The sequence below is a fragment of the Sinocyclocheilus grahami genome, unplaced genomic scaffold (genome assembly GCF_001515645.1).
Source record: "Sinocyclocheilus grahami isolate Dianchi unplaced genomic scaffold, SAMN03320097.WGS_v1.1 scaffold1321.1, whole genome shotgun sequence".
NCBI classification, from domain to species: Eukaryota; Metazoa; Chordata; class Actinopteri; order Cypriniformes; family Cyprinidae; genus Sinocyclocheilus; species Sinocyclocheilus grahami.
The window spans coordinates 74,731-87,560 of record NW_015506500.1 but is presented as its reverse complement, the minus strand read 5'-3'; the positions used below and the strand labels follow the sequence as shown (position 1 = coordinate 87,560).

Genomic DNA, 12,830 nt, shown 5'->3' with positions numbered 1-12,830 from the left:
ATTTTATATAACAGCTCAACAAACAAGACACTAGTATTAAGTGTGTTATATTAGTCACAATGCTGTCTGTTTATCTCTGTTTTGGCAAGAAAATTTTTTAACAAAGCCGAAGTAAAACCAGTTGTGTGTCTCCAAGGCAGCACTGTATATTTTGTTACTGAATTAATCTGTTTTTGAACAAATTATTTGAGTCAATGATTCAGTGGCCCATTCATAAAGACAATCACTAGCTTAGTTTCTAAACGAATCAGCCGTTTTGAATGAATGAGTCAATGGATCACTCATTAAGACGACTTGCTGCCACCTACTGGCGGCTTTAGTGTCATATTTATTTATCCATTACAGGCTTAAACCAACCAAGGTGGTATCTCAAAAACACACTCTGCAAAATATGGTAATTATCACTATAAAAAAAAGACATTTTGTGTCAATATTGCACACCCCTAAAATAACCAAGCATCATCTTTAAAAAAAAAAGTTGTCCTAGATTTTTTTTATTTTATTATATTGTAGTTTGTATGGTTAATATTAATGTAATTGTGAGCAAACTAGAGTTTAACAAAAGGTCATTCGGCCCGCACAAGGGGACATTTTCTCAGACCCGGCCCTCAACCTTAAATGAGTTTGACACCCCTATTCTAGAGGGCACATAAGTCTGAAGTAATGAATTTAGGTAAAGGGGTGCAGAGCCAGTGGTGGTTTTGTAGGCAAACATCAATGCCTTGAATTTTATGGGAGCAACTATTGGTAGCCAGTGCAAATTGATAAACAGAGGTGTGACTTAGATAGGTGAGTAACACTGTGTTTACACCGGACGTGACAGATGTCGCGCCACACCGCAACAGCTAAAGTCTGTCTACACTGGACACGATAAAGCGACCGTTGAAAATCATTTGAAATTTGTGTCAATACGTCATAAATAGAACACAGCAGCAGTTTTCTGTCGGGGATTTGTCGTGTCGCGCCGCGCCACGTCGCATCCAGTGTAGACAGCATCACTGATTATACTGAGTTCTATAGTATTTTGTCGCACCGCTCGCGTCCAGTGTAGACACGTGTAACATTGGTTTTGCTTTGTTTCACAGAACTAATCATTGCCTGGGTTGCGTACGTATGTGTGGGGCGGAGCTTTCACAATAGGGGCGAGACCCTTTTAGGGTAGGGGCGTGTTTGTTTTGGTGATTTCAAATATCAACATAGGCTACCAGAAATCACTTACCCCACCTTTAACAGTCTCAGAGAACATTATGTCATCATTTCTGTTTAGAACCTTCTCAATATAATTCATAACCGCACGTTTATAATGAAAACTGCATTAAGGTGATTGTCTTATTACAAACTGAGTACGTTTTCTGTAAAGATAACATGGAAACACTACCTTTGTAGAGGGTTTATAAAGGTGTTTGTTAAAGTGCCCCTATTATGGATTTTTGAAAATTAGTGAATGAAAACATCCTGCAAAGTTTTAAATCTGAAAGTGCACCGTGTATAAAGTTATTGTCTCTCAAAAGAAAGAGTCAACTCTGAATCATTGAAACGAGTCGTTTTTAAAACGAATCCCAAGCCGTTTCATGTTGACATCAACATGAAACATTAGCATATTGCCCAGCCACTTGTTGGTCTTTTCGTGTTGGTCTGAATGAAAATGCAAATTCATTCTTTGCCACTAAGTGCTGCTTTTGGTGTGGTAAAAATAGCAGTTTCCCCGGTAACGCTGTACACAAAGCAGCACTGCGCTTACAAAGGCTGCTTTATCAGGCGTTACAGGCATGATGACATGAAAATGAGACCAATCGGACCAATCACCGCCTATTAGCATCACGCAAAGGAGGGGTTTGGAAAAATGAATCGTTGAGCGAATCATTTAGGAGTCGTTGATCAAGTAAGGCAAACATAAATGCATATTATAAGACAATTAATGTGTTTTTTGACCTTGCATGCATGTCAACCTGTTGTTGGGGACTCCCAAAACCTAATAACTAATAAGTCATTTACAAATGTATTTTAAATCATTTTGAGGAGTTATAACTGCATGAAAAATAATGGTGACTTTAATGCAAGAACGGAAGAGAGGGGTGCGGTGAGCAGTAGCTCATTATCATTTAAAGGGACATGCACCGAAACGGGTCGCTGTGAACAGAGCTGTTTTTGACAAGGTAAAAAGGGTGTTGTTTTACACTATTGTTTAGGAATTTTAACAAAAGTATGTTATAGACTATTCATGAAGACTCAAAAGAATCATACCAACTTGTGGAAAATGGGCATCCGATGTCCTCTTTAACTTAAAATGTTACTGAAATTTTTCACACAAATAGTAAAAAAAAAAAAGTTAACATAATAGATGAAGCTAAGTGAATATGAAATCTCTATTCTCTATGAAAATATTTATTTGATAAAATATTATTTGTATATTTGTATCAATTTATAACATTGATACATGTTTTTGAATCTGACAGATTTAAAGGGGTCATATGATGCTTTTTTAAATATCATTATTTGGTCACGGTTAAGACAGCTGACACCACTGTGATGTGACCCCCCCGCTCTTTCTCTCTTTCTCGCTCTCTCGCTCATAATCTCTCTCACTGCCCATTTGAACAGTCAATAGCAAATACTTAAACTAATAACAAAACAGTAGCTGATTCAGAAGCGCCAGATTGTCATAGCAAAGTCAGAATTACCTCCTCTCCTAGGTTCACGAAACGGTCATCCATAAAATGCATTGCTGTTCTGTTGTAAGTAATCTTAAAGATTCCTAAATGCATCTACTTTCGGAAGGCCAAATAAAGTGCTTTTGCTTTCGCCTAGAAACACACAGTGTCTCCCTGACATGACTGCTTCAACACTAACTGCAGTTACTGAAACCACGCCTTCTTTCTTTGCGTGAACATTTGGGCGGCATTATGCTAATATTTCCACATAGTGACCTAGATATGTGGGGGCGTGTTAGAACGAGCCGTTTTAGGGGGGCGTGGCAGAGTCTTAACTTTGATAAAGAATATCTCTTTGGTTTTGAGACTTTAGTCTTTGCAACTTCAGGGATCTTATCTATGCACAATCAGCTTGTAACACTCCAAAGAGAAAGGAAAACTTGAAATCGCATCATATGACCCCTTTAATACATACGGAATCATTCATAGAAGAAAGGAAGAAACCAAATGACTATGTCTGGACAGTTTAATCTAAAATAATTCCATAAACTTCCCATGTCTCAAGAATCAGTGGTGTGTGGGTGTGTTTCTCTCACAGTTGTTCCTGCAGCTCCAGAATGATGTTCTCCAGTTCTCTCTTCTCTTTCTGGCTCTGCAGCTGCAGTTCTTCTAGTCCAGCTGTTAGTTTCTTATTCTCCAACTCCACATTCTTCAGCTGAGATTCCCGCAACCTTACCAGCTCCTCAAGGTACCCCTAAACACAAATAATACAAATGCACACACTTTAGCACATGACATATTCATTTGAGAGTAACGTACCCACTAAAGTAAATCTTGTATTGTCCTGTATGTGTATGTGTGTGTGTGTTTAACCTTTTGCGCATTGACGATCTTGAACCTCTGCTCCATCTTGCGGCACTTGTTCCTCCAGCTCTCCTCATCAGTGATCAGAGGGATGTACGGATGCTCAATACTGTCATCACTGTTACTGCTGTCCACGCTCTGACCGTCCTCATCGTCACTAAGGTAATCATAACTGAACCACACACAACACAACATCTCATTGCTATGGAAACAGAGCAGCAGCAATACTTGATTTTGGTCAGTTTGACCAGCACTGACCAGGTCAAAATGACTCATGAGTCATCAGTTTGAATCAGTTAAACCAAAAACTTGCTGAATATGTCTGAACAGTTACTAAATCACACTTTACATTTTAACAATTTTTGTGTATTTCTTATATAATAAAATGTTATTAATATTCCAATGTGATCAGATTTGATATCAGTTGACCGCTTACTCGCTATAATGCAGTATTAGCAGCAACAGAAAATATTTCTTTCTTTCAGGAAACCATATAAATATCAAGCATTCCATTAGTATACAGTATGGCAGCACAATAATGGTTATAACTGACTCTCTACTCTATCTACATTATAAAAAATGGTAAAACTGTAAGAGGCTTCTCTCAAAAATCAATAGGAAGATTGGGAAGAGAAATTAAGGGGTTAAACTCATAATATCTGGCAACCCCAATCATGTGGATGCATGTTAACAACACAGGTTAATGGAAATGTCAAATGAAAACAACGTTTTAAGAATAAATAACCAGTGCAAAAATAGTTCCAATGATTATGCATAATTAATCGAGAGAACAATAACAATATGATTAAAATTTTATTAATAATGCAGCCCTAGAATAAAGAGATATAAATCAAATCTAAACATCAAAGCCCACACCATTCCCTGAAAGATCCCCAGTGTTATACTGTAAGAAATAAATGTTCCTCACCTTTGTGTAAATTTCAGATAAGGAGTGTAGTCAATAACAGCCTCAGACTTCCCATCCAGAGCCTCCCCTTTCAAACAGAAACTGACAACAAACAAAGAACAGCAAGGATTACGCTGATTACATTGCATAACATTATAGCTCAGTTCCAAAACCTGCATTAAAATATCATATGCATTACATGAGTGTGGTGTGCAGAGTTTCTGCCTATTTAAAAAAAATTCCAAATCAATCACTTATGAGGTTCCATTTCAGTTGGTTTTGAAACATAGCTTGTGTGCTATGTAGTTTTATTACCCCTTCTATTTCCCATTCTCTTACCTGAAGTCAATTGCTCCAAGTCCGATGAGCATTCCGGTCAAAACAGTTGCTTCTTCTCGCAACATTATGGCACCTTCATCGTAGAACCGCCTGTAGACAAACACACACATGCAATACATAAACACAGTTACATTATAGATGCACCATTTTATGTATTCGATAGTGCAGTAGTGTAATGGCTGTCTCAATTATTATGCTTACACTGGATATGTGTATTGATGACTGGGTGTGACAGCATAAAAGGATCATATTGGTAGTTTGATTAATATTGAGTTTTCTCTTTCAGTCTGACCTGGTGGTGCGGCTATCTCGCAAAGCTGTGGCGATGTATTCAGATAGCCGTTTCTCCATCAGTGCAACCCGTAGCCATGCTCTGCCCTAAATACACGGATAAATCACAAATCAAGGCAAGCTTCATCATACAAACCATATCAAACATCTATATGCATATACTGCAGAAACATTAATGAACCATTTTAAAGAGAGTCCATTAATTGCAAATGAGAATAAAACATACCAAAATCATATTTTTTGAAGAAAACTCTACAATTTTACAGTTCACCAAAATGAAAATTTCCCCTGTACTAAGAGTTTTCTGTAACATTTTTGTAACAACTTTTGTTTTGTAAAAAATACATTATTTATACATTAAAATTAAAAACAGTAATGTAGAAAATAGTACCATAACAAAAACTTACTGTACTTTGTCACGGAATACATGTAACGCCGTTACGTAATCAGGATACAAAAATCTAGTAACTGTAATCCGTTACAGTTACATCAAAAAACAAAGTATTCAGATTACAGTTACATTTTGTAAAAAGTGGGAATACTATCAGGATTACATATGTTTCATTTAAAATGAAATAAATGAGTATTTTGACATAACGCTATTTATTTAGCGCTGCATAGGAACTATTCTGTTCTGTTGACACGTTGACTCACGTGAGCCGCCTGCTGGCGCGTGTGCAAATAACACCCATCTACAATTATTCAAATAGTTTTTACTGTCGTTTTTATTTGTTTTAATTTGATCATAAAGTCATAGTTAAATAAAAGTACTTAGATATTGCTTTTTTTACTTATTTACATATGTAACTTGAAGTAATCCAAAAGTAATCAGATTGCATTACTTTTATATTGTGGTACTTGGATTACGTTACTGAATACTTTTTAATGAAGTAATTTGTAACTGTAACGGAATACATTTTAAAAGTAACCCTTCCAACCCTGGATATATTCATATTCACATACCATGGTATTTAATTAATTTTAAAAGTCCAATTTTAATGGTGGTGCCAAAAACAATCATATTTTATTATTTCATGGCAATCTCTTTTTCTCTCAATTGTAAGTTCATAACTGTTCGAAACAGTTTTATTTTAGCTTTATTTCATCAAATAAGAGACTAGTTTGAGTTCTGCATGTTGCATTATGTTTTTGTATGTACATCATGCTCTTTTATCCCAAGCATCAAATAAATAAATAATTTAATTAATTAATTCCTAAAAAGTATTTCATCTAAAAACAATTTATTCTGTCTTTATTTATTCACCTTCATGTCATTTCTTCTGTAAAACAATAAAAATATATTAAAGATATTTATAATAAGGATATTTTGAAGAAAGTTGGTAACCTAACAGTTTTTGTAAAGCTGACTTCCAATATGTGGGCAAAAAATTATAATAATCCATTGAGACATTTCTCAATATATCACCTTTCATGTTCCACAGAAAAAAAGAAAGTCATACAGATTTGGAAAAGCATGTAAATGAAGACTGAAGATTTAAATGAAGTAAATGAAGATTTTTCATTTTTGAGTGAACTATCTCTTTGAGTACGAACCTTACTGAATGTACTCCAATGTACTTCTATCTTACAATAACTGTGGCACAAAAATGTACAATGGATTTTTTGTTTGTGTATTAAATTGAAGCATTAATGATTATGGTATTATTTACCCATTCTACTTGAACTATTTTAAGTACAGATATTTGTGTTCCCACCTTTGCTCGTGAGGAGTTGATGTTCTCCATGTTCTCAATGCTGCTTATGCAGTTATTGAGCACTTTACTGCAGGCCAGACGGATGAAGTCCCAAAAACTGCGCTGACCATCAAACCAGCTGCCAGAGCCTGCAAAAGACGTGATGTGGGAGATCACCTTCATTTACATCACTGGCTTAAATATGTCCCTAATGTTCTTGTACAGTTAAAATGCAATACTTTCTTACCTTTAAAGCGGTGGCTGAGGATGTGTTCCAGAATAGCAGCAAAGTTAATGAACTCCTCAGACGAGTCATCGATGGGCTCTGCTGTGTACTTCTCTAGCAGTGTCTTCACTGAAAACCTGCCATACAAACACAAACAATTACAAAGTACTTCAATACGGAAAAAATTACCTGGTTTCCATTTTGCTTCAATACCTAGAGAACACCACTGATTCCATATGGATTTTTTCTCTACTTGTTTTTCCGGTTGATTTCATCACTATCCAAGAAAGTGTCTTCTTTTTTCAATAAGTTCAACTATATATTGTACGTATTGTGGACCGTGATTGAAATCTCAAGTGAAAAAGAAGTACACTTTAGCATACTACTAAAAGGTGCAAACAAATTGTAATATTTTCAGACACTTAACTGCATCTCATTTACAATTGAGTAAAATATTTTTTTTATCAAATCATATTAGTTGAACTTAAGTGTGTTTTTGACCCAATTAACTAGGACTTAGCCTATATCCTTATTGTCTTTATTGTCTTTGAAATACAGTATTGTTGTGTTTATTGTCATATCTATTGAAACTTGACTGTCATGTACTTCAATATATTTGTAATGACATATTTGTATGATGAAGTTGCAATTTAGTACATTAAAAACATATTAACTTTAAATGTACGATCAAATAACATAACATATAATAACATGTGCTTTAGTATGTTAGACAACACATCAAAATAAATGTCTTAACAACGATTATTAAAACATAATTTAAAATGCAAACTTTTAATTTGACATTTTTAACAAAGTGAACTATTTAAAAGTGTACTTAAATGTGCTAAGAAACATGATCATGAAAACGCACTCACTTTAAGTGCATTTAAGTGGTCATTATTTTGTATTATTATATCATCTGCAAGTACACTGCAAGTCCACAGTCAATACAAGTGCACTATCTTTTCACAAGGGATAATTTAAAGAAAAAGCTTGGTTTCACAAGGTAATCTATAGGTAAATCATTACCCCAATCAACATCAAAGAGAATCTCTTTACATTTGTCCATGCTAAGACATTGTATATTTAACTAAAACAATTTCAGATACTAAGATAAGATATAAAATCTTTGAAAATTTGACATTTTTAATACCCTAAGTCTACTTAGGAAGCACTGGTGAGGCAATAGCCAATGATGATATGATGTCAAGTCAAGTCAAGTTGAGCTTTATTGTGATTCTGCTACATGTGGGGACATACAGTGGAACGAAATGTCGTGCCTCACAGGACCACAGTGCTACATAAATACAGGCATACAACAATGAAGTAAAACAGTAAAACCTATACACAACTAGCCTACTGACTGATTTTGACTATGAATGTTGAGCAGATAAATGTTTACCTATTCATAAATTAAAAAAATAGACTATACGGATGCTTCACATAATACTGTACATGTGCAAAGAGAAACATCGTAAGTCAAGCAGCTGGCTGGGGAACAGTGCAAGATGATTTGTAGTGCATGAGCATGTAAACACACATATTACAGAGTCTTTTGTGGGATTATGTACACAAAGCAGTGTGTGTGAAAAGTGTCTAGTGCGCATAGAGGAGAGTGTGTTTCTACAGGTGGTTTGTACAGGCCCTGTAGCACACTTCGAATCGTTTCAGAAATGTTTCAGACAGTTTTTTGTGATGTGGTAAGGTTGGGGGGGTGGAGGAGGTGAGATGGTCCATGTTTCAGGAGGTAGGGGGTTTGTACGGGGTTTCAGAGGAGGGTGGGGTGATTTGAGTTCAGGGCTCTCACAGCCTGGGGGAAAAAGCTGTTGAGCAGTCTGGCGGAGCGGGCTCTGATGCTCCGGTACCGTCTTCCTGATGGTAGGAGCTGGAAGAGACTGTGGGAGGGATGGGTGGGGTCCTTCACGATACTGTTGGCTTTGCTGGAGCATCGTGTAAGGAAAATGTCCAGGATGGAGGGGAGAGGGGCACCGATGATCTTTGCAGCTGTGTGTGTTCCGTTGTACTGTGTGGATCAATGCACTAACTGAATTTTTCTGATGACTAAACCATTTTCTGATAAATGACTAAACCATTTTCTACTTAACTACTGTACTTACTTAATCCTTAGAAAGGTCATGAATATAACTGCTTCCAACTGAGTGACATACATTACAGTACATAATGTTTTATATGAGTTTTTCAACCTGGTCTCATAAAAATATGTACCTCTGGGTACTTTTCTGCAACACCGTTTTTACGTACCTTATTGCACGTTTCGCCGCAGTTTCAAAGAGAAATGTCCACTGAGTGGAACTAAATCACGGGTTCAATATGTGAACCCTGGCACGTTTTTATTACTTTGATATAGGTATATATTGCTGTGTTTTTATTACGTTGCTTCAGGTACGTATTGTGGCGGTTCAGAATTCAAATATCCGGGGACTGTCGCTAAAAGTTAATGCTCTATCGTGGTGGAAATATGCCCTACGCCAAACCCAACCCTAAACCTACCCGATAGTGTTAACAAATGCAAAACTGATATAAAAACACATTTGTTGATGCAACCGTGTTATTTGAACTTCCTTATATGCAGATTTGAACTGTTTTGTTGCACTGTAGTTGCACAGGATTCAAACCGGAGCTCCTCACCTCTTAAGTAGGCCTACGTCTACAAACCTACCGCCTATGAAACCCCATAGATATGAAGCTGGATATGTGTGATGCTAAAATTCAAAAGCATCAGTTTTCAATCAGTCTCCCAGTTTAAAGACTCAATTCTAAATTCTAATCTTCTGCTTATGGTCATGGGAATGCTGGAACATAATCCAGTGTCTGGGGCCGCAGGCATAGAAATACACTGGACAGGTGACTTCCAAACATAATCATATTTAATTTATAATATTTCTTGTATTCTGTTGCCATCATTTTAGAAAGAAGATATACTGTAACTTAGTCATTCTTGAGACGTGGGACAAAACAGGTCCAGCAAGGGTAACTGCTATTAGCTTTAAAAAATACAAATATTTTCAATTTTAAATGTCATGAGGGATTAATAATAGAATGTATTTAACACAATTATCACCTTCAATTTAATTTTCTCATTATTATACCAAATCTGTGTTTCTTAATGTCCTCTCACTACATCTAAAACAGTGTGTCCACAGAGAAGGGTTCAATCATTCATATGCAATAAAATGGATAAAAAAAATTTAATGATGAAAAAGAGCTTGTTTTATCAAAAGCAACACTTAATAATATCTCCTATCAAAGCAAGGTTGTTTTTTTAATGACACATGCATGTTTCATAAGATTTTAAAGTTACGTCCCCACTTTTTGTCAATGCCGTCAGACATTCAATAAAATGTCATAAAATCAGGGAATATCAGGACCACCTTGCCACAGTTCACCTCTGCAGCGTACATCAGTGTCAGACAGGCAAAATATAATTTCATTTAACGCATAATATGGCATAATCATACATGGAGCAATGTTATTCCTGCCAATGCCAAACCAGCAGTGACTTCACCATCAATTGTTCTGATCACAACAATGACTCTTTCAGTACAGCCCTCCACTGCAGTACAATTGGCAGAGTATGACATGACAGCCAGAAGCTGGAGAGAAAAACTTCAGTCCAACTTTATATTAGGTGCCTTAACTACCATGCACTTATACTTATACTTGTGTTAGTCTACATGTTGTACTGAAAAGCCTTTGCTGCTATTGTATTACAGTGTAATCATATGTGTAACTACAGAAATAAAATTACAAGTTTGAATTACATGTATTTTTTTAAATATAAGTACAATGTTTTGTATCAAATTCAAATGATTCATTTAAATGTAAAGACTGACCTAACATAAAGTGAATCCAAAACATCAATGATTTTCGTCAGCATTTTAATAATAAGTACTAATTTTATATTTGGATCATTGTGACCCCTATTCTCTGTAGAGCACAGCAGATTCCCAGGGGCCCCCGTCAGCGGGAGGAAGCATCGACATCATCCGGGGAACGGAGATAACTCACATTGCGTGAAATGCCAGGTTTCAGAAATAATTTGTGTACACACATTTAATAAAACACCCTTAATAATTAGCTTATAGACTCACACAACGAAGTAAACGGAACTAAAGATCTTTAGCAATCCGGTGTTTACGATGTATGTCGGTCATAGACCTCACGAAACGTAACTCCGAATCTACAGATTTCTTTAAGATGATGGTGAAAACGACACATATTGTTTTCAGCAAGCCTCTCCATGCAGTACACAGGCGAAGTGCCGCGTTTCCTAAATGAAATAAAAGAGCAAATGATATTTTCGGACGCATCCCTGTCTGTTTATGACTCCGCTGAAGGCCAGAAACGTTGCAACATGCATAACGTTACATAACGTTATGTGGCTTCTGAAGGCTTCTCACTCACCTACAAACCGTGATGAGGTTTTTTCTCTCCACGGCGATGCTCCTGGAGAAGCCTTTCTTGGACTGTGCACCCATTGCCATCGCGGACTGCATGAAACTCTGCTCCATCCCACTGGACCCCTCCCTTACGCCACAAATACACACACAACCGCATTCAGAGACGAGGCATGACAGGTGAAGATAGTCGGTTTGAAAACGCCATTCTCCACTATTACAGTGCAGACGAACTGAGGCTTTCTCCTTGAGCGCTGTTAAAGAGAGACACTGATGGCGACCGTCTGCACCCCTCCTATATACTGACCTCATCTGAGCATTCACCGGATCAGCAAAATCATTTTAGGATGATTCACGTTTCTTTCAACTCCCAGCACTTCAACTATGAGGTCAAATTAATCAAATGAATTAACTGGAAATGTTATTCCAGGTGGGTCCTGCTGTAAGGCTGAGATGCGCATGAAGGACGCACAGACCTTTCCAGTGCCGCGGGGGACGCAGTGAACCAAAGCGGCCCCTAGAGGGCTTCAGTCAATAGGTTCTGAAATCTAGCTACTATCATGCTGCTAGGTTGAAATCTCGGCTTTCTTTCTTTCTTTCTTATTGAATAAGAAGTACAGTAACATAACATACTTGTATAGAGGATCACAGGGTATTCAACTATTATCAAATATATTAATAATAGCATCAAAGGAACCAACAGAAAAAAGAAGAAGAAAATAAATAAATAAATATTATTAAAAACTATACAGGGGATAACGTACAAGAAATTTCCAAAAGAAAAGGATTCAAAAATTTGATGCGTCCTATTTGCTCTTTTATTTCTTAGATCTTTTAAGGCCTCAATGCACTGCTTAAGTTCAGTTTTAAATAATGTAATGTTAGGTCTGTTATTAGTCCATTTTTGTTTGTGTATATGGTATTTCCCATACATAATTATACTGAACAAAATTATAAATGCAACACTTTCGTTTTTGCCCCCATTTTTCTTTTTTTGAGCTGAACTCAAAGATCTTAGACTTTTTCTATGTACACAAAAGGCCTATTTCTCTCAAATATTGTTCACAAATCTGTCTAAATCTGTGTTAGTGAGCACTTCTCCTTTGCCGAGATAATCCATCCACCTCACAGGTGTGGCATATCAATATGCTGATTAGACAGCATGATTATTGCACAGGTGTGCCTTAGGCTGGCCACAATAAAAGGCCACTCTAAAATGTGCCGTTTTACTGTATTGGGGTTTCCGGGGGGGTCCGAAAACCAGTCAGTATCTGGTGTGACCACCATTTGCCTCACGCAGTGCAACACATCTCCTTGTCTGAAACGCCTTTGGAGACGTTTCAATTCACGGGCAACAGCTCTAGTGGACATTCCTGCAGTCAGCATGCCAATTGCACGCTCCCTCAACACGTGCGACATCTGTGACATTGTGCTTTGTGA

The 12,830-nt window shown here is 36.8% G+C and overlaps 1 protein-coding gene across 2 annotated transcripts in view; it reads right to left on the bottom strand.

The window, feature by feature from the left end:
- The window catches only part of LOC107569197 (RUN domain-containing protein 3A), a 21,594-nt gene extending 9,713 nt beyond the window's left edge, over positions 1–11,881 (bottom strand). The window contains exons 1-9 of one of the 2 annotated variants that reach the window (XM_016255218.1): positions 11,698–11,881; positions 11,398–11,520; positions 6,994–7,109; positions 6,768–6,895; positions 5,054–5,139; positions 4,762–4,851; positions 4,444–4,524; positions 3,525–3,687; positions 3,248–3,405 (exon numbers count right to left, since the gene is read on the bottom strand). In XM_016255218.1, the coding sequence (XP_016110704.1) occupies positions 3,248–3,405; positions 3,525–3,687; positions 4,444–4,524; positions 4,762–4,851; positions 5,054–5,139; positions 6,768–6,895; positions 6,994–7,109; positions 11,398–11,520; positions 11,698–11,702 (950 nt within the window). In that variant the 5' untranslated portion in view covers positions 11,703–11,881. Of the gene's footprint in view, positions 1–3,247; positions 3,406–3,524; positions 3,688–4,443; positions 4,525–4,761; positions 4,852–5,053; positions 5,140–6,767; positions 6,896–6,993; positions 7,110–11,397 lie in introns of both variants that reach the window. The other variant, XM_016255217.1, reaches the window with a different exon arrangement.
- Positions 11,882–12,830: the final 949 nt, after the last annotated feature.